We start from the raw sequence: 23,199 nt of genomic DNA on the forward strand, positions 1-23,199 counted from the left end.
TGTCGGAACTCATCTGTCCGCGGTTTAATCCCCCCCCCCCGACCCTCCATCCTCCCCTCCCGTCCCCTCCCGCAGCCGCCTGATCCACGCAGGACCAGGACGGAGAGCGGAGGGATGGATCGAGTGGAAAATGAGGAGCATTTGCATCTAAATGGAATGTTTTTCTTGCCTTCATCCCTCCCTCTCTGTTTATCTGGTAATGGGTTGGTTATGTGCGGATCAAAGCGTGGAGCAGGAAATGCCTCTAGCTTCTGCAGGTTTCACTTCTGAACACAAATCTCCACCTTAATGCGTCTTACTCATGTCTTTTCTTTGTTCTTTGCTGTTTTATATATCGAAGCTGTTAGATCCTCGTACTGTGTTGATGTCACTCTTCCTCTCTTGGGTGTGTGTGTGTGTGTGTGTGTGTGTGTGTGTGTGTTCGAGAGAGAGAGATCAGTCTTCATGCTCTCCCTTAAGTCTGCGTTCATGTAAAACACCATCACACTTGACATTCACAGGATTATGTAACCTAGAGGCCCCTGCACAACATCACAACACTTGCACCTTGCACACTGTCTGCTCCCTCTTCCTCAGGAGGGAGTGTGACATGTCGTCGTGCCCCAGGTCACATTTAAATTCACACACACACACACACACACACACACACCGTTTAATGTTCTCATCTTTCTGTCTGTGCCATGGATTATGTGTAAATCCCACACCATCGTACAAGCATCCTGTTTACACACCGCACCACATCCACCTCCAGGGGAGTAATGATTCTTGCATGGCCCTGTATTATTAATTCATGTCCAGTGGTACGGGTTCAGCGGGAGTGTGTCCGCTCCTGATGCAGTGTGTAGGGCCCCGGCGGGCAGCCTTTGAGCCCGACTCCTTCGCCCTCCGACCTCCCCCGGCCTCACGGTCCAGGTCCCTACTCCCTTTAGGAGGCATAACAATGCTGAATTATTCACCGGTGTTTGAATAATTCAAGGTGAAGTTGCTAATTGACTGAGGGAGAGAAAGTGCCAATCTGTTGTCTTGAGCCTCGATGTGGAGTCTCTTAAGGAAAGTGTGTAGTTCACAGTAAAACACCTGCACATTGTAGTCATGTACTTTTATTAACTCTTGTTTTACATTGTGAAAATTTGCACCAAGTCTACATTCAAAAAGTGCTTTTATTACTTTCCTTTAATGCAGGTTTGTATTAGATTGTTACTATTTAATATATAGAAGTGTTCAATTTTTATTTGCCCTTAATTTAATCACGAGAAAACAACAATTCAAGTGCTATTCTATTTAGAACCAAAACATTTGTCTTTTATTTTCACATAAACACACACCAGCAGAATTCCTTATATTAACTACTGAATCCTTTATTTCAACCTTAAAGCTGCTATAATCATTATTTTTATATGAAGAAGTGATCACACCCGGTTCAGCTTTTTTCATGCATCTTTCAGCTCTTTGTTTTGGTTTTTTTAATAAACACCCAATAAATGCTAATGTTGTGTCTAAGGGTGAATAAGCAACAACATTGGCCAGTAGTTGTGTTGACAAAATGGATTATTGCAGCTTTAACTTACATGAAACTTTATTTTGCTGATATCTCCATCCTCTGTGACTTTAGGAGAATCACTGCTCCCGGCTAACTTTGTTATAAACTGGGCCACGATGACCTTTAATCAGCTCTGTTTTATCTAACTAATTAAACTCCAGCCTACTTCTCTAGATTTTGTATTTTTGGGAGACATTAAATTACTTCACTTTTCTTTTTTCAATTTCACGTCTTTGAAATGAGAACATTTGAATGAGTCAACAATCTGTTTCTAATGTGCCGAGCCCGAGACATTCAGTTTAGTCATCACCGTCGTCATCGTCGTCTTGGTCGTGACTTCCGTCGCTATCCTCCGTGATGTAGCTGTCAGGGTTTTCCTGGTCATCGGCTGACTCATCGTCGTCCTCGGTGTTCACCCTCCCCGACAAGACGTCCTCTATCCAGTCCTCCAGCTCCTCCGCAGTGGGCAAGTCCTCGTCGTTGGACATGTCCAGCCACACGCTGTCGGCCTGGAACACAAAGGATCCGGTTCAAGATGGAGGGTAAAAACAGAAACACTTCACTTTTCTCTCACTTACATCTGTTACGTTGACGACACCAATTTGAGGTCGAAACAGGTCCAACTTGAAGGTTTTCTCCCAGTAAGTGGTCAGCTGGAGGGACAAGACAAACCAGATTCACTTAGGTTTATCAGTTGACCAGTGTGTACAGATTTTGTGTGTATTTGTTTTCTGATGATGATGATGATGATGATGAGGCAGAACCAGAGGGAAGTCATCCGGATCGATCCAGACTATGCTGAGCTCTGGGTTGTTGGTGTTGTCTCTGGCCACGTCTTTCAGGATCTCCAGGAACTCGTAGCCGTCTGGGGATGACAGAGCAGAGGAACCTGAGCTCACCTACGGGTGCTGAAGCAAATAAAAATAGAAATAAAATCCAAATCCTAAAGGCTAAAAGCTTTGATTCAGAGATACAGACCTGGATCTTCTTCCTCAGCAAACGCAACGATATGTATTCCGTCCATGTCGTCTTCCTAGAAACAGAGGAACGTTTACAGACCTGATCTGATGTGACACCCCCGAATAAGTTTTAATCACTTCACTGAAAATACATTTATGCAAAACCACTACTCACCCATGTCTCAAACATATTCTCTGCCCGGAGCTTCCTCAGCGTGGCCCTGTAAAAAACACATTTCCCTAAAAAAAAAAACCACACCCAAATGCTTAAACACCAGCGGTTAAAATAATAGAAATCAAACCAACCTTCTGTGTTGGGTGACAAACTCGACGATGTCCATCTCTGACAGGGGTCTGCCGGGCAGGATGGCAGGCTCCTCCATAAACGGCTCATAGAAATTCACCTCGTTCATCTTGAGGGACAGATGTTTGGCTACCTGAAACATAAGGATTTCATCATGAGTATATACTTTATATTTAAAAAAAAAGTTTCTATTCATTAAAGAAATGACTTAGATGAGAAGAATGATACCACATATCTAATGGTTAAATATGAAGCTACAATACGCAGCTTGTTAGCGTAGCTTAGCATAAAGACTGTAAAAAAGATGACATTATGGAAGCCCAAAGTGTTCAATATTAAATTAGTAAAGGAAAAAAAAGAAGAGAGATACTGCTCTCATTTCTGTAAATTAAATAAGGAAACAGCCACTAGCCAGTGAGCTTAGCTTAGCATAAACATTGGAAGCAGCTAGTGGGAAACAGGGTTAGCTAAGCTGTTTCTCTCCTCCAAGCTAAAATTCAATTAATTACTGATGACAAAACTCCAGGAAGTATGTTCCTGCTGTAAAACCACAATCTTTTCCCAATATTTATGCTAAGCTACGCTATCCAGCTGCAGGCTCTACCTTCATATTCAGTGTTTGAATATAAGAGTGGTATTAATCTCCTCTCCCCCCAAAATGTTGCTCTATTCCTTTTAATGCGTGTGTTAAAGCAACGTGATAGATGCATAATGAATCTTATGTGTTGGAGAATAAAGGTTTTAATTTGTACATGAAGACTTACAGATTTATCAAATGTAGCAAAGAACTTGATGTAAGGTTGAAAACGCTCTGATGCCTCCTGGAAAGCTTTATAGTCTGAGAGGGAGAGAGACAGAAACAGAAGCTGAGAAAAGGAAAAACAAAACAGATTTAAAGTGTGGAAACCCACATTCACATTCTGGTCGCATTCCCGGCCGATTCTGCAGTATGTGATCGGGGAGGCAAGCAGCGAAACCGCACTCTGTTCATTCAATTTCCCATCATGATTCAACTGTCTTCACCCTTGTAACGAAGTCTCCCTTAATACAGTTTTATACGCTTGTAACGCGCTCCGGGCTCTGCTCCCAACAAGGTCACCACCAAGGACCAACCTATCTGTGGACAGAAATAGGCTTTGTAATGAAACTTCATGCCACTGTCATATCGGACCAGATAGCATCTTCCCGGTCTCACTTTTTCTGCCTTTCTTTTTCTTTTTTGAGAGGAACTATAATTGCAGTTTGACCTATTAGACAGAGAACCAGAAGTTATTTAAAGGCTCTCGTGGGACTGAGTGAGAGCGCCACAGTCTGGAATCAGGTTTCCCTTAAGCAGCCGGTTATGCTACGTGGTGATGTAGCTCCATTAGCCTCTAGATCCCATTAGCGTCTGGGGAATGTATGGAGGGGACAGCCAGTGTAGATGTACATGTATTCCCGTCCCACCACACACACTCCTGTGTCTTTGTAGATACAAACACATTCATTTACACGTTTGTTTTGGTGATAAACTAACATGAATCTTCTCCCTTAAAGTATCCAATGAGGCGGATGTCCTCCTCCATTCTCTCGAAGGCTCGCAGCTCCATGGCGGTGTTGATCATTTCCACTGGGTCCTCCAACACCTAGGGGGCAGTATGACACAGGTAGGTGATTTTTGCTGCCAAGACACGCTACAGAGCAGCAAAGCTCAAAGACACAGTTTGACATTTTTGGGAAATGTGCTTATTCATCTTCTCGCTGGGAGTTAGACGAGAAGATTGATACCACTCTCATGTGCGCCTGTTAAATAAGACGCTACAAGTGGGTTAGCTTAGTTTAGCTAACTTTGCTCTGTCAAATGCTAACAATATCTGCTTACTAGAGCTAATCCTAGCTAAGAAATAGCTCAGTCTTGCACATAACCCCCCTTTTTTACACTTCTGTTACCTTTGGCTAGGCTAGCTGATTCCCCTAGTTCCAGTCATCAAGCTAAGCTAAGCTAAGCTAACAAGCAGCTGGCCCATATTAGCCCATGTAGCCCCATATTCATTTCAACTATTTCTTTAAATTTATTGATGTAAAAAATGTCGCACATTATGGCATCAATCAGAAATACCTTTGGTGTTAAATGACATGAGTGTTTTTTCATGCTGAAACTTGTGTTACTGTGAATTACATCATTTACAAGAACTTTAATGAGGCTGCAGCTGCTAATTGCTTGAGGATTTCTTCCCTCCGCGGTTGACGAGATTACACATCTGAAAGTAGCAGAATCAGTTCTCCACTCACATCCAGCAGGAACTCCACCAGCGTGTCCGCTGAGAGCTCGCCGTCAAACTCAATGACACGGTCGTCCTTGAAAACGTACAAGCTGCCCACCTCCTCCAGACCTAATTAGACAGACAGGAGTGTTTTCTGTGACTTTTAGAAACATTCAGCGGCTGATTCCTGTGGAATGATGAACGTGCGAATACACGTACCCAGTTTCCTGGCGACTTTGACGTCCCTCTGGGAGTCCACCATCCCAAAACCTATGTCTTTGTTCTCCAGGACCTGAGCTGTGAGCTGAGTGTTCACACAGACAAATGTCACTTAGCATCAGGTCAGCGCAAAAGAACAAATGATTGAGCCTCAACTATCTCTTGCTCTGCAGTCAGTGTCGGAGGCAAACAGCTGGACTCTGCCCAGATGTGGAAGGATATGGGCCAGACTCGGGCCGAGGACCCAGGGCCGTGGTTGACTTTGACTTTAACGGTTGTGAAATGATTAATAAAACAGGCTACTTCATACTATTTTCAAAATTGTTGCTCTTTCTCGTGAAGTTTTTTCTCATCTGGATCATAAAAATAATTTAATTGGTGTTGATTATTAACATGTTATCCTTGAAAAAGAGCAACTGGAATTACAATAACAATTACCCGTGGATCAAAACACCTTTTATCAACACCTTCTCTGCACTGTGTATCCGAGTTCTCATCCTTAGCTGCTGCTGTCTTCGTCAATACATCCACTCATTACCGAGGTGAGCGTGTGCGTGTGTGCTGAGAGCCCCCTGTGGAGATTACTTGTTTGGAGGGAAAGCTGCTTTGCCTTTCACCTCGCGCTTCTTGAGGAAGGAAAAGAGATTTATAAATTCCACTGAAGAGGCTGAAACTCAGTTTTACTCTTTGTGTTTCTGCTTTCAAAGCGGTGCATGAGACGTAATAGGAATGCAAAAACTGACAACTGAAAAGGAAGCAAAGAGCGAATAATCATCATCATCCCGGCCCTGAATACATCTACTTATTTCTAGTTCACAGTCAGATAGTAGAGTTTGGGGAACAAGCTATAATTAACAGAATGACCTAGAAACAATCCCAGGGTATGTGCGAACCACAGAGGAGGGGGAATAATGGGATTGAAATCACTACCTGCCAGTTGAGAGCGTGTGCAGGTGAGACACTGACTCTGTCTATCAGTCTGTGAAAGCATGACAGTTATGAAGCCTGCCTCTCTTCAACCTTAGACAGGCTGCACGTCAAGGAGACAGAGTAGGAACGAGGCATTCACTGACTATACAATGACTTGTTATGACAGGTTAGAGTCAAACGAGCATGGCTGTGAGGCCAACCCGGGGGGGGGGGGTTGAGCTGTAGCCTATTCAGACATGTTCATGTTATCGGTGACATTAGATATATCATGGCACGGTATGTTACAGTAGATAAATCTTTTAAAGCCTTTGATCAGTCATGACATCTTCTTGGCAGGACTCAGGTATCTGTAACTGAGGAAGCCAGTAGCAATGTCAGTGTGGATGCTGAAGTAGTTTAAATAATGCACTTACAGGTTAATTGTTTATGCCATTTATAAACCTTTTGTGACAGAGACAGAATAGCAGCACTCCTCCGACATCTTGAGCTTTTATGTGTCTTTACTCCCATCTTCCCCCTCCCCCTCCTCCCTGCCTTACCTCCAGCACCAGCTCTGTCATCTGGAAGCGCTTCTGCAGACCCTTGTTGGCCGGCAGGGGCTCGTGGTAGAACAGACACAGCAGGTCGTACCTCTTCAGAGCCTTCCTGTAGTTGCGCTCGTTCATGTCCAGCACCCTGTCCTTCCCATCGAAGTTGGGGAACTCGAGACCTTCCTCGGCGCTGCACAGGAAAGCCAGGAGGAGGCAGAGGCCGCACAGCAGAGGAAGCCAGAGCTGCTGCATTGTTGCTGAGGTGGTCTGTGAGCCGGATTGAAGTTGGCAGGGAAATCAAAGAACCTCTCAAGGCCCAGCGTGAAGAGATGCCATGCACAAGATAAAATGCACCCACTGATTTGATCTCTGTCACTTCTCTAGCTAATATTTGACCAGTTTTCTCTCTCTCTCTCTCGCTCTCTCTCTCTTCCTTTCATATCACTCCTTCTCCACCTGTCTTCTGTCTCCTCCTCTCTCCGTCACTTAGCTTTACCGGCCACATCTCAGGAGGATTTATTTCCTCCTCCTCCTTCTCTTCCTGACTGAGAAACCCAGTCAGGCAGGCACATTAAAAGGACAATCATTCATGAGGTGGCCATTCATGCCCCTTGAAATAGATCCAGAAATGAGAGCAGGGAAGCTTTGGGAATTCCATCAGCAATGTCATTATCCATATCAAAATGAATATGCAAATGCAATGAAAAAGATATCTCATGCTTTCAAACTAATGAGGATTGAATAGACATTAGTGGGTATGAATATAATTGTGATACAGATTTTGAGAGGAGTATCCCTTTAATGCCACTTTGAGCCAGTCTCCTCGAAGGTTACGGTAACGTTAAATTTAAATTTTGCTGTGCGCATTACCGTAATGTCCGGATTCAGACAGAAATAACAGATCACAGATCCCCCCCCCTAATCAGGCGCAGCTAGAGGATAGAGAGAAAAATGGAGTGCCTTTGGCTGTGGAGGCTTTTAACACTCCTGCAAGTTTGTGATTTATGTTTGGTCGCTGCAGCAGGTAAAACTTTTTTTTAATTTAAAAAAACAAAACAAATACGACTATTGAAATGGTTTTAAAAGCAGCAGCGAGACTTTGCCGCCGTTTGTTTCGCTGCGCCGCCGCGAGATAACTTTTGATGTTGGGAGTCATTCATCACTTCACGAGCTAGCTAACTAGCTTACGAGCTAACACAACTAAGCTGTTAGCTAACTTTAAGGTGAACTGCGGTTAAAAGTTTGCGTTTTCGCTAACAGTAACAATGTAAAATAAGACGTATATTCGCTAAGATGTTTATATTCATTAAGACTGGGCGCACCTTTTACCTATAGGTGTGCTAACTGCTAATTAGCGCTCACCAATATAACGTAAAGGACACACGAGGATCCTAATTGAGGGATAATGACCTACTAATCTCTTGTTTCCTGACAGTGGATGAGTCTGTATTGTGATCCGTCATTAAGGGAGGCAGGTTTGGTACAATACTGAAACCTTTACTGACACATATTGACATTTTTATGCGTTTTAACAGGCAAAGAGTGGAAGAAAATTAGAGAAAATATATCTGATGTTGTTAAAGAGTACACTTCCTGCAACCCTGTCAACTGCAGCTGCCATCTAAGGTGAGTGTGATGCCAGTCTATCTGTCCTTTTTAAATATTATATCACAGTTCAGGAAAACAATCATACAATAAACCAATGCATTTTTGTTTATCACAAAAATTAGGAATTTAATAGGGCAAAATAGATCATATGGAAACAATTTGGGACCAGTGAAGTAAATTAAATTATAGGCATTCAACAAGATTAAGATTAAGGAAATTAAATAGAATCCAAAAACATAAACAAGTAAATACTTAATACATAAAATATCAAACAGAGTTAAACATAAGAACATAATAGATCCAGATAACAAAAAAAAAGTGGGTGTTCCTGCCCGATAACTCAAAACCCTTTTTATAAAACAACGTACAGGTGTTATTTACCTTATCTGTCTTTCCCATATGTTCATGAATTTGTCCTGTTGCAACCTAATATATAAAGTAATTCTTTCCATCCTCAAGATTTCATAAATAATGTCAACCCAATAGGTTGTTTTTCTAAACATACTAACCAGACTAGAAATGTAATTTTTTAAAGCATTGAATAAATGATGTGTAGTTGGAATCGTTTTTCCTCTTGATTTCTGTTTCAGTGTCCTGCAACATGACTTGCGTCCCTTTAAAGGAGGAATCTCTGAGGAGTTCATGGCTGCAACTGTTCAAAGAGGGGTGGGCACCCACTACCAGATTATTGGTCAAAAGTTGTACAGAGAAAACAACTGTATGTTCCCTGCCAGGTAAAGTTTAAATTCAATCGAGAGTTATATTACTCCAATTTATTTTAACAGCCAAAACTTGCATGCATGTATTTACAGCTTTGCTTAAATCAGTTCCCTGTTTTCAGGTGCAGCGGCGTGGAGCATTTCATCCTGGAGGTGATCGATAGGTTACCTGACTTGGAGATGGTGGTTAATGTCAGAGATTACCCCCAAGTCCCCAACTGGGTGCAGCCGACCCTGCCTGTTTTCTCTTTCAGTAAGGTCAGACTATGGGCTGTACTTTAATGCACACATAACGTGAATGTTTATTAGATGCAATAACTAGTTTTGATGTGCGTGTGTTTTGGTTTGAGCAGACCTCAGACTACCAGGACATCATGTACCCGGCGTGGACATTTTGGGAGGGCGGGCCCGCTGTGTGGCCCATATACCCCACTGGGCTGGGGAGATGGGATCTGATGAGGGATGACCTGAAAAAGTAAGGCTCATCACTTTTACACAATTATAAACCAGTTAGTTTAATAGTCTGTCGAAATAAAGTAGATAACAGATAAAATTTTCTAGAATGAGTACTTGCAGGTGTTTTTGTGTCCTCTGATTATAATTAAATATCTTTGGGTTTTAGAAGTTTCTTTCAAACAGAACAAGTAAATTTGAAGACATTTATCACCATTTTCTGCCATTTTATAATCTAGATGCAGCCCTAAAAGACATTTTATAACCAACTTTGATGATTCATGAATTGTTTTGGTTTGTTTATAATGTAAATATAGTAAATATCATCTAATTTTAGACTCACAGATATGATGCTTTACCAGATGAAAAGAATACTTGGGTAAAAAGTCACTTTAGGTTTGGTAACTTGTGATTCTTACTTGTTTTTGATTCTTATTTTTGCCATTTGATGGGCTAAATTATTAATTAAGTGTTCACAAAATTAGAAACTGATTTAATGGAACAAATAAACACTAATAATATGCCTCCATATTTCATCAAGCGTGTGATTTCAGTGTGTCTTATCCGTACGATACGCTCCGTTAGGTCTGCAGCTCAGTGGCCGTGGAAGAAGAAGGAGTCCAGAGGATTCTTCAGAGGCTCTCGGTGAGTCGAGTTTGTTTTTCCACGACAGTGCAAATGTCACTTACCTGATTTTCATTGGTAACAATTCTTAACGCCACTATCCTCTTATCGCAGTTGGTGGCAAAGTGCAGACTTTATACGAGGTGACTATCTCTTAGCAATGCCAGCTAGACACTGTAGGGGCGTTTACAGTTTGTGCCACTGTGCCTTTTAGCAAGAGAAAATGCTCTCATTGCATCTTTACCTGTCAAACAGTGCCTCACCTTTCGCTTGCAAACTTTGGCGGCAGATTTTTACTCGCTACCTGTAATGCCAAGATTCCCACCAGACGTATTTTCTCTGATTTTCACACAGACTCTTTTCTTTTTTCTGTTTTTGGACAGGACCAGTCCAGAGCGAGACCCTCTGATCCTTCTGTCCAGAGAGGCTCCAGAGCTGGTGGATGCAGAATACACAAAGAACCAGGCCTGGAAGTCTGAGAGGGTCTGTCATACTGAAACTACGCCGGGGTCAAATACATTCATAATAACTATAAAGCTATGAAATATTGAAATCATCCTTCTCCAGTATTCTTCCCGGTTTTTTGACGACCCGATCATGTTTCTGTTTCTGTCATAGGATACACTAGGGAGACCCCCAGCCAAAGAAATCCCACTGGTTGATCACTGCAAATACAAGTAAGCTGGAGTCCTCACTCTGTTTTTAGATCAAGAATAAAAGTAGACAAGTTGAAAAGGTCTTTTAATGCATTAACATTTGAAGATGACCTCGACATAATATTCATCCACGATTCTGGGGAAGCACCTTCTCACCAAACGTCCTACCCTCCTTCTCTTCAAGGTATTTATTTAACTTCCGGGGTGTGGCGGCCAGCTTCCGCCTCAAACATCTCTTCCTCTGTGGTTCTCTGGTGTTTCATGTGGGGGATGAGTGGCAGGAGTTTTTCTACCCTCAGCTCAAGCCCTGGGTGCACTACATCCCAGTCAAGCAGGATCTGTCTGACGTCAGGTACTGTTCTCCTCTGTCATAATAATCCTTTGTAGGATTCAAATCCAGGTCTAAGTCTTTCTGGTTTCATTGATTTTAGTTGTTCAAATGTGAATATTTGCTGATTTTCTTAATCTACAATAACAGTTAGTGAGTGAGTTACTTAGATAAATCAATGAAGGGAAAACACACAGCAAGTAAAAACACCTCAGAAGATGAAATATATTCTCTCATATTTTTTAAAATCTACTTTCATTAGATGCCTGCAAAAAAAATCATACTTTTATTTGGCTGCAACTATTAATTATTTTCATTATTGATTAACTTTTGGTGCTTTTTTTGGTTTAGAAAATGTCATGTCTTTACAGTTAAGAATCCGGTAGAACAGAAAAGCATTAAAGACTTAAATTACTAAATTATCAAGATTATTTTAATCTACACTTTTATAACTGGTCTTCTGGAATGGATGTTGGCAGTTACATGTGAACGTGTCGCAGTAGGAGGAACGGGAGATGTTCCATATTAAAATTCACACACCTGTGTCAGTAATTTAAACTCATAATGAAAGACACATGTCAGCACCTGAACCAGGACACAGGTGTGTGAATGTGTGTTTGGTAACTGTAAATATGTCTTTACATGCTCTGTGTCCTCAGGGAACTTCTACAGTTTGTCAAAGAGAACGATGCCGTAGCGCAGGAGATCGCCACAAGGTGACGGATCACATCCAATAACTGAAACCTACTGTAGCAGCCATGAAATCGCTCTGTTCTCATGCAGCAGCAGTGTGACTGACTTCCTGTTCCCCCTCCCTGCAGGGGTAAGGACTTCATCCTGGACCACCTGCGGATGCGAGATGTTTCCTGCTACTGGGAGAGACTCCTCACCGAGTTCAGCCAACTTCTCACCTACAAACCCAAAAGAAGGAACGGCTACAACCAGATTGTCCACAGACCCAGCAAGACGGAGCTATAAGACGGAGGCTCGGCGGGGACCGGAGCGGTTGTAGTGAAGGGAAACTCTAGATAATGAATGTAACCACTCGCGTTCCAGTTTTGTTAAAATAACGCCACAGTTTTTAGCTGATATAAAGTCAAAAAGCTTTGACCAGATACTTTTCACACTTATTTTTTAATGAGCTCAGTGTTGTAGTCTAACGAAGAGCACGATTGGTCGATTGACGCCCATGTGCTCTTAGAGGAGTAACAGTTACAAGGGGCGGAGCTTAGTATTACACAGGTGTAGCTGATAGTTGACTCTGGTTTCACTGCCATATCTTCAGGTGCCACTTCTTATCTTCAAATCTTCATAGATCATTTTCTGGTTCCAAAAAATAACAAACTAAACTCACCAGCAAAGAAACATGGGGGAGACGTTTGTTGCTAAGCTTTTATTTTACTCACTAAAGGGGCATTCCACAGGTTTTACACAAAAATGCTACTGCAAAGCCTGTGTGTGAACTTGAGTTGGCAAGCTGTGGCAGGAAGTGTTTAATTAAAACAATTGCATTATGGGAAATGTAGGATTTTTTTTTATTTTTTTTATTTTTTTATTTTTTTTTTTAAGTTTGAGCAAAACAAGGGAGTAAAGGTTGTGATATTTGGGCTTCTGCTGCTAGGATTTCAACCATTGTTTTTCCTTTTTCCATCAAGTAAGTTGCTGAATTGATGGACAACCCCTTTAACATGCAGTGTATAATCTGACTTGCAGAATTTCACATTATTATTTTGAATTTGTTTGAAATTATTATGAAAAACAAGGACGGGGTAGAAAAGGTTCAGTGCCTTGCTAAAGAAAAATGACACGTTCGCTTAAATTGAATCCTGCACACTTAGCTGTGGCGCACCTACAAGTCTAATATTTAATTTGAAATTATAGCAAAGTGTTTTGCTGGCTGTTAACACAGAGGATGTACCAATAATAATAGTTACAGATGTCATGCTGCTGCATATTTAATGTAGTGTAATATGTTGGGAGAATTTCTTGAGAAATGGCAAATATCCACTATCGTTGTCTGACCTTTTTGTACATAGAATAATACAGACAGTCTTCTCTGAGAAACGTAACGGTTTAAGGTCCATATCTGCACAAGTCCTGTTAATATAAACATGAAGAATAACCTAAAGTGATACTCACTCAGCTGATAGTTAATATGAAGTAGATGGATTAGTGTTCTTGATGGGAGAAAGTGTCATGTTGAACATTTTAGACTGTTGATCTTTGTGTTTCAAGTAGCTTAAATATGAGCTGTTTTGTTTTGTTTTGTTACATCGCCCTCCACTGGACCGCCGGAGAAACTCCAGCAGACTGTTACCAAGTTTCACTACACCAACGTATATATCCATGTACTTGTTGATGCAAACAATGCAATAATAGCTTCTTGATAAGTTCTGAGGTTCCATGACTTAAAAGTACAAAAGAATTACAAGCATTTCATTTCACACAAAGTGCCAACAGATAGCAATAATGACTTTTAATTTGTTTCACTCTGAATCATGTTAATTGTTTTTACTTTTATTCTGAAAATAATCTCTATTTGGGTTCAGACATGACTGATTGTGTGTAATCCATACAGGATAATGTTGAATATGTTGTAGTATTCGCGTTGTACTGTGAGCAAGCAAGTTCTCTTAAATGTTTTTTTTTAACAGTCTGTTTTACTGTGGGGGAAAAAAAAAAATGCTCCGTTAAAATGTTGATTTGACCAAAAAGCTGTGATCATGTGCCTGATCATGTGACATTCAAATTGTTGTCACAGCTTGTGCAGCGGTTTTGTTCTTAAACTTTGGTTCTTAAAAAAAACATTTCACTCATGACGTCTTTGTTTGTGATTTTTTAAAATTTATTTATTTATTTATTTTTATTTACATGTCTTCACCTGTGCACAGGTTTGTAAACACTTGCAATTAGCACTCTTAGCTCTTAGCCGTCTATTCAGTGTAATGCTCAGTCCTCCACCGACAGGCGGCGCTGTCTTCACATTGGGTGCAGTAGCTTCCTGGCGGAGGACAGAGGTCAGGATGCTGGTGCTGTGTCAGAAAGTCACAGGTGAGAAACAAGACAGCAGAAGGACAATGATAAGAAACCGGAATATAAACAGTATCTGGAGTTGACGTGGGATTAACCAGGATTCATAAAAGAAACGGTTCGTCGTAGAGAAATCCCGCCTCGGCTGCAGGTAAACTGTTATTACCGTTAGTATCACACGAAGCTACTAGCATGCAAACAGCTAGCGCTAATGCCTCCATTATCGGACAGCCATGATTATTTACATTTTTTATTTACAGTTTTTGGAGGAACGTGACATGTAAACACACTGCCGGAATTCAAACCTTAGTTTTACGTTATGTTACACGTTATAATGTGAAGTAGTTTGGTGTCTTCGTCACAGAGAAAGGAAAATAGCGTGACATTAGCCTAGCTAACAACACTGGAGAAGTCATGCTGACCTGACACAGCTCTGTATCATTAGGCTAATTAGAGAAAGTCAGCAGGTGGACTGTCAGAAACATGGCTGCGATTGACTTTGTTGTCATTATTTCTTCCTAGTTTAACCACTTTGTCTATTAGTAGTTTACCTACCTGAAATAGCACAGGTATTGATAAATGCCTGAATTAAACAAAAGCCAAAATTATTCACATTTGTGAAGCTGTTTGCTCAAAAGTGTCAAATCAGAATTAGACTTATTTGTTTATGGTACTATATTACACATTATGAAACGACAAATAAGGACATGTAGGATATGTTTATGGAGGATGTATGAAATAAATAACTGATCTCGTGCTCTTGTGTTACATTTATATTTATTTGGTGGCATTTCCCAAGTCATAGAGCTAAATTTGTAAATAAAAAGTCACCGTATTTCTTAACCTTTGACCCTGGACCAGCCAATGCGTCCCACTCAGAGGACCTGAGGGTGACAGCAGTGCACTGAAAGCTTAATGACGTATTTTGAGGTCAAGTAAGAAATGTTTTCCCAGGGAATCTGCTTGTGTGTGTTTTGATAAGACTGCACCATTTAACAGCTGCTGAGTCTGACAGCCTGTGTAGTCCTGCCAGGATTTCATTTGCCTTAAGGCTATTTGTTTTGAGGATGGAGCTTAAGTCGAGGCAGTGAGTGCAACATCCCAACCCGTGGCCATGTGTTTCTGCCTCTCTGCTGCAGTCTAACGCCAGCTGAAGCGTGATGCGTCCAGAGCAGCCCAGAACAGGCTTCGCTCTGCAAAGATGGCAGGCAGATTCTGCCCCCTGGGGCACGCCGAGCACTGGCCTACTGCAGGGCCTCATCCACAGCGCCAGGCCTCCCTCCTTCTGCTTCCTGCTCCCCAGGGTCCACGCAGCTGATGTGGCTGCTGCCCAGCCTGCACAGATGCCCTCCTCCTCCTCCTCCTCCTCCTCCACCAGTCCTGCACCCATCTCCTCTCTGAGCACCATGCCAAGCAATTTGGGCAAGCCAGAATTCCCAGACACAGGATGGGACCGCATCAAGGACCTCTTTGACAGAGAGTTAGTGTTTGTCAATCTCTTGTTGTTCCATCTTGAGTTTTGTCTTTAACCCCTTTATCACCTCGCTCTCTTTCAAAATCTCAAATCTAAATCTCTTGAACGTTGTTAGAAACAGTTTGTCCCTGTCTCTGCTTCCACTTGGTTGGTATTGTTGTTGTTTATACTCCAGATGTAGACGATGTGATCTCAGATCTTGCTCTTTTCAAGCAAAAATGCAAAACATCCTTTAGTTCCAGCTTCTTATTTGTAAGGATGTGATGCTTTTCTTTCTTTCTCTTTAGCGTAAAGCTTTTCAGATTCTTTAAATCATAAAAATTATTGGCAGATTAAGTGATAAATAAAACAAACAGTAGCGTCAGCCCGAGTCAGATCCTTCAGGGACATGAAGTGCACTGGACTCTTTTCATCAATAACAGAGGGAGACTGGCATCGTAGAAGAATCAGAGATAACCTGAAGTAGCACCGCTAACGCAACACGCTGTCGCTCTCGTCTGCCTGTAGTGTGACACAGAGGTACCCAGAGGAGCTGACCAACGTGGTGAAGAGCGGTGTAGTGGCCGCTCTAGCGGGCTTGATCTACGGAGGCCTTCCAGCTGCACGCCACGCCAGGCAGAGGTACATCCAGGTCAGCCAGGCGGAAATCTACAGTAGTCGTGTAGAAGCGGTGGTAAGTGAAATCTGTATTCGGTGTTTGTGTGTGAACATGTGGAAACTAGGAGAGGGTTTAGGGAACGTTTGAGACGAAGATTCACAATAATTACGACTTAACCTTAATTTGCTGGTGAGATAATCCAGATGTGATGATCTGGAAGTGGTGTGAATGGTGAGAGTAACCCTTGACCTGATGACTTTGAGTGCACAGGTCGGAAAAATAATAGATAATATAATAATGATGATGTCAGAGTTTCATGAGGATAAGCAGCAGTGTTTTTACGGTACGGCGTCTGTTTCTGTTTGACTCAGCGCTCGGCCCACAATGCAGCTATCCGAGGTTTCGTGAGATACGGGTGGAGGTGGAGCTGGAGGGTGGCTGCGTTTGTCACCTTGTTCAAGTAAGCAACAAAAAGAAGATGAGTAGATTGTTAGGAAAATTATCAAATAAACTCAGGAATACCGTCTGAAAATTATAAGAGTAGGATATTTATTCTTGCAGCGAGGGAACAAGTTACACACCAGAGCTCACAGTGCAAATGTTCAAAGGATGCAAGATTCACACAGAATTTATACCCAGAATATATGAGAGTGACCTCACATTCCTACTGAAATGAGACAGACACAATAGAGACTCGATTCATGCCTTATTATAGCTAATGATAACAACAAAGGTCACTGCGCTCCTCTCTGACAACTCCTGTCTTGAAAATACACACAATAATGGAAAAGTTCTGTACAGGATAATACAGCTTCCCTTTAAGATGGTTATGTTATTTTCTAACTTGTCTCACACTTTAGTTGCTTGCTGCTTCCACAACTGAGAGATTGCAATTTAATAATTTAATGATGTTATTTTGCATCCGACATGAACACTGTTATAGGGTCTGTACGCAACCACTTAATGTTTAATTTACTTTATTGTTGTTATTATTACGAAATGCAGCTGAGCAGAGTTTGTGTCTAACTGTCTTTCGCTCACCTGTGTGTCCCCTCCCTCCCCCTGCAGCTCGGTCAGCACAGGACTGTCTGTGTACAGAGACAAGTACAGCCTCAGTAATTATGCAGCAGCTGGAGGTGAGTCTGATGAATAACTCCTCCTTTTCTTTTCTTTTTTTTTTTATTATCCAGGGAAAGCTGTGTCACAACATGACTGTCACACTCGCACATCTCCCATCTGGGAGTTGTCCCATAAAAACCGCGGCAGTTTCAATGAGCTGCTGCACAGTTCACTCCTGTTCCTGCTTTCTGCCTGACCTTTTAGTGTATCTAGGACTTATGTAATAATATTTGTATAATAATATAATCATTTATTTTTAATTTTCATGGCTATAAACTTGACGAATGTCCACAGAAACGTGTTAACTCACTGCTGCAGCATGATCCCATTCATCCAGAAACCACATCTGTCTTTATGCAGCTAATCTAATGCAGCTTTCAAAATAAAAGCCTAAAATACCCCAAAAATAATATTTCAAAACACCAGAAATTCACTGTCCTGGAAATGTCTTTTTATATTGAGCAGAAACTGTTTTTTCAGCCTCTGAAATCATCCGTAGTAAAATCTTTGGCACTGACAACAATAATGAAACTGTAATAACCGTCGTTAACCTGATGACATATTGTTTTAAGACGTGCAGTAAAACGCATGCCAGCACATTGAGTTATGAATGATGTCGATAATGATGTGTGTGTGTGTGTGTGTGTGTGTGTGTGTGTGTGTGTGTGTGTGTAGCTGTGACTGGAGGCCTCTTCAGATTGAACCTGGGCCTCGGAGGCCTGGTGGCTGGGACGATCATCGGAGCAGTGCTGGGGTGAGTTTGGCTTCTGCTTCCGCGGAGCGTCCATTCACACACGTTGATCACCCTCCAACTCGTTAACTTTTTTTACAGCCACTGATCTGAGAGACGGATTTCAATCCTCGTTACAGCGTTTGTGTCTTTTAACAGACATGCATATTCGCTCGTGCGTGTCGACATTCGCGCCTGTGTGCTTGAGAGCAGTGAGTACTCTGGCAGCCAGCTGCACCCCTCCCAGCGACCCTCTGCCGTCCAGCTGAACCCCCCCCCCCCCACACACACACACACACACACACACACACACACACACACACACACACACACACACACACACACACCCCACTTCCCCACTCTCCACCTCTGACTCTGTTCAGGCTGCCAGGGGGACTCATGTGCACCACAGAGTGCCATGTTTTGGGTACTAGAGCAAGGAGGCAGGCCAAGGCAGCAGCTGCCCCTCTTCATTTATACCATCTCTGTTATTCCAGCCTCTCATCTCCATCTACCACGGTCTGATCGGGACTCTCTCCTCAACCCTCGGCTCTCTCTGTCCCACTTTTCACTCATTTCTCTCTGAGCCGAGCGAACACAGCCAAGAGCAGATTTGAATGTGATCGTATAATGGAGATTGAGTGCGAGGTATTTGATGGTGTAACAGACTGGAGGGGCTGGTTCCTTGTCTCTGATCATCAGCTCTGTGTTGGCTCTATACCGGCTTTGCCTCCTCCTCCTCCTCCTCCTCCTCTTCCTCCTCCTGCTCTCCCTCTCACTGTCTGCCTCAGTGACTGGCCACCTGGAGCGTTTGATGTGTGCAAACAGCCCCAGCCCCGGCTACGCCAGGTGCAGCCGGGGCAGAAGGGGGTGAAATGAAAGCAGGCAGCTAATCGGAAAGCACATCACGCTCCAGATCTCGCCCCGGATTCATCCCCCTCGTCCAGGCACACGGTGGAGGTGTGACTGGAAGGTGGAGCGGCGCAGCTGAGAGGAAAAGGTTGCTACAGTTGTGTAAATGACTGACAGCTTGGAGGATTTATGCAATGGAAGTAGCTGCGGTTACAGAACATGGTACAAAACAGATTATGCAATTACAGGAAGTGTTTAAGGAACTTATGACATCCGTCGTCTAATTTCACCGGGAGACGGTCAACTGGAAAAGTCTCATATGCAGCTTTTATATAAAGCAATTTAAGATATTCTAGATGTTTGTTTATAATAAAGCGATTCTGTTCAGGATTCCCACTGGCGCTCTGATCATCAGCATGCAGTCTCTGGCCGGAGAAACCGTCCGAGAGAGGAGGAGGAGGGAGCGCAGGGAACTTTATGAGCTCAAACTGACAGAATGGTAAGTTTAGATGATTTTAATAATAATCCTGTCACACGCCAAGACATTAAAAGTTTCTTTTTGTCCTGATGACTCTCCTTTTTTCTTTTTTTTTTTCAAATCATCAGGACGGCCCGTTTGCAGTTGACGGACGATCTGATTGGAGATCTGAACGTCAGCTGTCAGGCGGAGGAAACCAATAAGGACATGGAGAGGATCCAGGAGCTGCTCAGTTTACCGCAGAATGACGCAGCAGCAGCAGCAGCAGCTCAGGACTCAAGCAGCTAGTGACAGTAGCTGCCTTTTACTGCCTGTTTCCTGCTGGATACTGAGGTGGGACTTCACACAACTGGCCTGGACTCTATAACAAACCCCTCGGCGTCACGTCACACGTTGTACCTCACAGACTGCTGTCGAGGGATCCTTGTGTGTCAGCTGCTCAGTAGGTGGTCGTACTGGGCAGCTGCAGTAGGCTCCCTTTTGGCAGCAGAATTTGATGTTTTGTGTTTTACCTGATACAAGCCACTTGAATGTTGAAGAACACGGTTATAACATACAGCTAGAAAAACCGCACTGTCCTGTTTTTGTGCGGCTTCTCATGAAGATCAACTGCTCTGCAAATTAGAAACAAAAGAAATCTTGTTTTAATATTGGCTTCCTCTCAAAGAAAACGCACTGTCATCAGAATTATAAAGCTTTAATCGGACTTAAGTGGAGCTCACATCAGTGTGGCTCTAATGTCTTTCATACTGTATTAGTCATCTATAACAGTAGAAACACTGAGTGACAACTTCAATTGATCACAAGTCAAAATCCTGTTACCAACCTAATAAAACGTCTATTGTAACAGTGCTGTTTCATTATGTGCACCAGGTACGTGTTGCAGTGTATCTGTATCGGCTCCGTACAGGTAAATGACAAAATGTTCTTCCCATTAAAGCTCGTTACTCACACCGGCCTGCCAAGATGTGTCCCCGCCTCTCTCTCTTCGCGTGGTAAGTAACTGGAAGCACACTGTAAAGTACACATCATTCTTTTTGGCACCAAATCAACAAATGTCAATCCATGTCTCAAACAGAAAACGGCTTCTTCCCCTCGCTGCCAACTGCACAGCGTGTTTTTTACTTTGCCTCTCGGGCTTTTCAGTAACTAGGTCACACACAGTCCTTGGCCCCTGGTGTAAATAAGATGTGACACACACACACACACACACAGACACACAGCTGTGGCCTGGGATGCAGCAGTGACTGCTGACATGACAGCCAATAGAAACGGATTGAGTGATAACAACTTCAGGTAAAGTTTGAAATTAGAAATTAGCATCAAATTAGGTTAATTTTTTAAGTTGTCAACTATTACAGGTAGACGCTGGAGGACAGGTGTAAACTGTTCTGACTGTTGCCGTCTGTGAGATTTATCACATGCAAATGTCTGGTGTCAGATCTTTATTACACCTTCACTCAAAGGGATCCTGGTCCCAGCACAGCTGCAGCACAGCGCCATCACCTCTGCAGGGTGTTTCACTCACACTCTGCAGTACAACAACAGGGAAACAATACCAGCTAATGCAATATAAGGTTAATGTAATTACTAAACTTTTTGTTTTTGTTTTTTTAAATCAGGGAGCCTAGATGCTGTTTTTATCCTCTTTAAATGAGGCAGTTAAAGATGACTGCTGTCAGAGCATGAACACTGTATGAATGGACTCTGAGCCCTCTGCTGGTGGCGCTCAGGAACTGCAAGACTAAATAAGAGAAATCTACTGATTTCATGATAATGCATGTGTCTCTGTGGCTTTTAAACATGACATAAAACTGTTTCCAGCAACACGAGAGAAGTGAACACTATAGTATTAACAGGACAAATGAATCGAATCGACCCTGCTTTAACAAATATAAACTGCTCCTGCATCAAAACTTAACTAATATTCCACTTTAATGTTATTACAGGCCTCAAAGCTGTCTCAAAGATTTCTATTCTAACAATAATAATAATAATATTATAATGTCTTTAATCAGAAACACCATCAGGATGGGACGACTGACGACTGTGGACTTTGAATGACGGCATAAATTGGGCGTAAAATGAAATGACTGGGCGTTAAAGCTTCCTGTGGGGCCTCTCATGTTGGTGCAGCTCAGATTCAAAACAAAAGACTCAAATCCTTTACTGTGCTGTATCTATAGGGGGCCAAGCAACATATGCTGGCCCCTTGTTATTATTAGCTTAAGTTCGATTCAGCAATTAAGATGAAATGATCTAGTTATTAAAATACATTATTATAATTATTAATGGTCTCTAGCTGTGTCTGGAAGGAAATGTGCGTGCAGTGAAATTCCTCTAGAAGTCCAAGGGTCAAAGTTGAGGGACGTGTTTTGTAATTTAGCAGGAGTCACATGATACCAGTGTTTCGAACCTGCTGTGGCCTACTTTGCTTCTCATAACTCAGACATAAGGGCTTCCCGCCGCGGGGGCTTTTTTTATTTCCTGCACATCGCGCCTCACCCTGCTGCTGCTGCTGCTGCTGCTGCAGATCTACGTATGTTGTATGTGAATTGTGCTTTTGTTGACGAGGCGCAGACCGTGAGAGGTTGTGACCTACATTTCCGGTCTCGGATCTTGGACCACCGTGGCTCTTAGGACTTAATTTTGGCTCCAGTCCACGTGTTTGTTCTGTTTAACTACGGCTTAGAGCATGTGATTGGTACTTTTGAAGATAGGCGTGGAAAGAGAAAAAAAAATAAAAATTGCGCAGACTGATGCCTTCAAGTGCTGCTCGGAAACATAGGTTTGTGGAATGTGAGGCAAACAGCTTGTCTTGTCTAGCCTTTACATCTATGACTGTGATACAAATACACTTTGAAAGATCAACCTGTAACCCAGACGTTACACAAAATACATTTAATAAAATGGAAAAAGACAATAAAATATGTGCATTGCTAATAATAATAATAATATCAATAACAACAACAATAATAATAATAATAATAAGAACAATAATAATAATAATAATAATAATAATGATAAATACAACTGATACTACTATAAAAAAGGCAGTTATACCAGATTGCAGTTGTAATAAACTAATAGTAGTAATTACAATATCAATTAAATAATATTAATTACAAAGGATTATCTAAACCTTCAGGCTACTGAAACTTTTTTTTGTTTTTTTCAATCAGGCTATCAATAACAGCGTAATGCAGATGTTTATTGTTGTTCAGTGTGAGGTCCTGCGCGCTCCCGACGTCACACTCCACAGTGTCAGACTTTCGCATTCAGCTGTCGATCGTCCTTCCGGGGGTTTAGGATATATTTAACAGCACTTGAAGACGGCTCCGCGCAGACCCTCGCATGTCACACTGTTATTGGCCGAGTCTCAGTGTTACATGATGTTACCTAACTACACATGTGGTTGAATTAAGTTGTGCCTGAGTGCGCGAGTGCTGCGGACAGTTGCGCCTGTGCAGCCTCCTGAACTGAAGCCAAAAACACCATGGAGAGCACCAAGGCGGACGGACACAACCCGCTGGCAACTGCCGGCTTTTGTTCAAGGGTCTTTTTGTGGTAAGTGATTAAATCACGATATTGGATTCGGCACGCAGCCTGTACGTGAAGTGATTGGTTTTCAATAAATCAGTATAGCGGTGCGTAAATCAGTGTGGAAAGCTGTTCAATTGAAGCTGGAGTTGGAAGGACATGTCGCGTATTAGAAATAACGTTTCACTTGGAAGATTTTTTTTTAGAATTGTTTTAATTTGAGAAGTTGAGTTTTCACAACTTGAACCACCTGTGGAAACTCACA

General features: G+C 42.3%; 4 protein-coding genes across 6 annotated transcripts in view; 3 read left to right on the top strand and 1 right to left on the bottom strand.

The window, feature by feature from the left end:
• Window positions 1-1,084: 1,084 nt before the first annotated feature.
• On the bottom strand, window positions 1,085-7,270 carry LOC130165139 (calsequestrin-2-like). Its single transcript, XM_056370106.1, has 11 exons — window positions 6,735-7,270; window positions 5,266-5,350; window positions 5,075-5,175; window positions 4,320-4,428; window positions 3,568-3,641; window positions 2,806-2,936; window positions 2,675-2,720; window positions 2,519-2,573; window positions 2,305-2,405; window positions 2,119-2,193; window positions 1,085-2,049 (listed from the first exon to the last, which is right to left on the bottom strand). Exons 1-11 carry the CDS (start codon window positions 6,975-6,977, stop codon window positions 1,840-1,842), a joined length of 1,230 nt encoding a protein of 409 aa, XP_056226081.1. The 5' UTR covers window positions 6,978-7,270; the 3' UTR covers window positions 1,085-1,839.
• Window positions 7,271-7,472: 202 nt separating this feature from the next.
• Window positions 7,473-13,929, top strand: poglut1 (protein O-glucosyltransferase 1). Its single transcript, XM_056370999.1, has 11 exons — window positions 7,473-7,749; window positions 8,261-8,351; window positions 8,924-9,067; window positions 9,175-9,310; window positions 9,406-9,527; window positions 10,091-10,150; window positions 10,513-10,612; window positions 10,748-10,806; window positions 10,970-11,137; window positions 11,773-11,829; window positions 11,935-13,929. The coding sequence occupies exons 1-11, from the start codon at window positions 7,677-7,679 to the stop codon at window positions 12,089-12,091; spliced, it is 1,167 nt and encodes a 388-aa protein (XP_056226974.1). The 5' UTR covers window positions 7,473-7,676; the 3' UTR covers window positions 12,092-13,929.
• Window positions 13,930-14,077: 148 nt separating this feature from the next.
• Window positions 14,078-20,359, top strand: timmdc1 (translocase of inner mitochondrial membrane domain containing 1). 2 transcript variants are annotated; one of them, XM_056371001.1, is made up of 8 exons: window positions 14,078-14,164; window positions 15,283-15,623; window positions 16,125-16,290; window positions 16,587-16,675; window positions 17,284-17,351; window positions 18,010-18,088; window positions 19,305-19,415; window positions 19,523-20,359. In XM_056371001.1, the coding sequence occupies exons 2-8, from the start codon at window positions 15,304-15,306 to the stop codon at window positions 19,680-19,682; spliced, it is 993 nt and encodes a 330-aa protein (XP_056226976.1). In that variant the 5' UTR covers window positions 14,078-14,164; window positions 15,283-15,303; the 3' UTR covers window positions 19,683-20,359. The 2 variants fall into 2 exon arrangements, with proteins under 2 accessions (XP_056226976.1, XP_056226975.1); XM_056371000.1 differs by having other exon boundaries at window positions 14,104-14,294.
• LOC130165603 (ATP-binding cassette sub-family C member 4-like) overlaps window positions 20,304-23,199 on the top strand; it is a 33,372-nt gene continuing 30,476 nt past the window's right edge. The window contains exon 1 of one of the 2 annotated variants that reach the window (XM_056370998.1): window positions 20,304-20,389. In XM_056370998.1, coding sequence (XP_056226973.1) covers window positions 20,361-20,389 — 29 coding nt within the window. In that variant the 5' untranslated portion in view covers window positions 20,304-20,360. Of the gene's footprint in view, window positions 20,390-20,499; window positions 22,962-23,199 lie in introns of those variants that run through there. The other variant, XM_056370997.1, reaches the window with a different exon arrangement.

This window comes from Seriola aureovittata, chromosome 24 (genome assembly GCF_021018895.1).
Source record: "Seriola aureovittata isolate HTS-2021-v1 ecotype China chromosome 24, ASM2101889v1, whole genome shotgun sequence".
Classification (NCBI taxonomy): Eukaryota; Metazoa; Chordata; class Actinopteri; order Carangiformes; family Carangidae; genus Seriola; species Seriola aureovittata.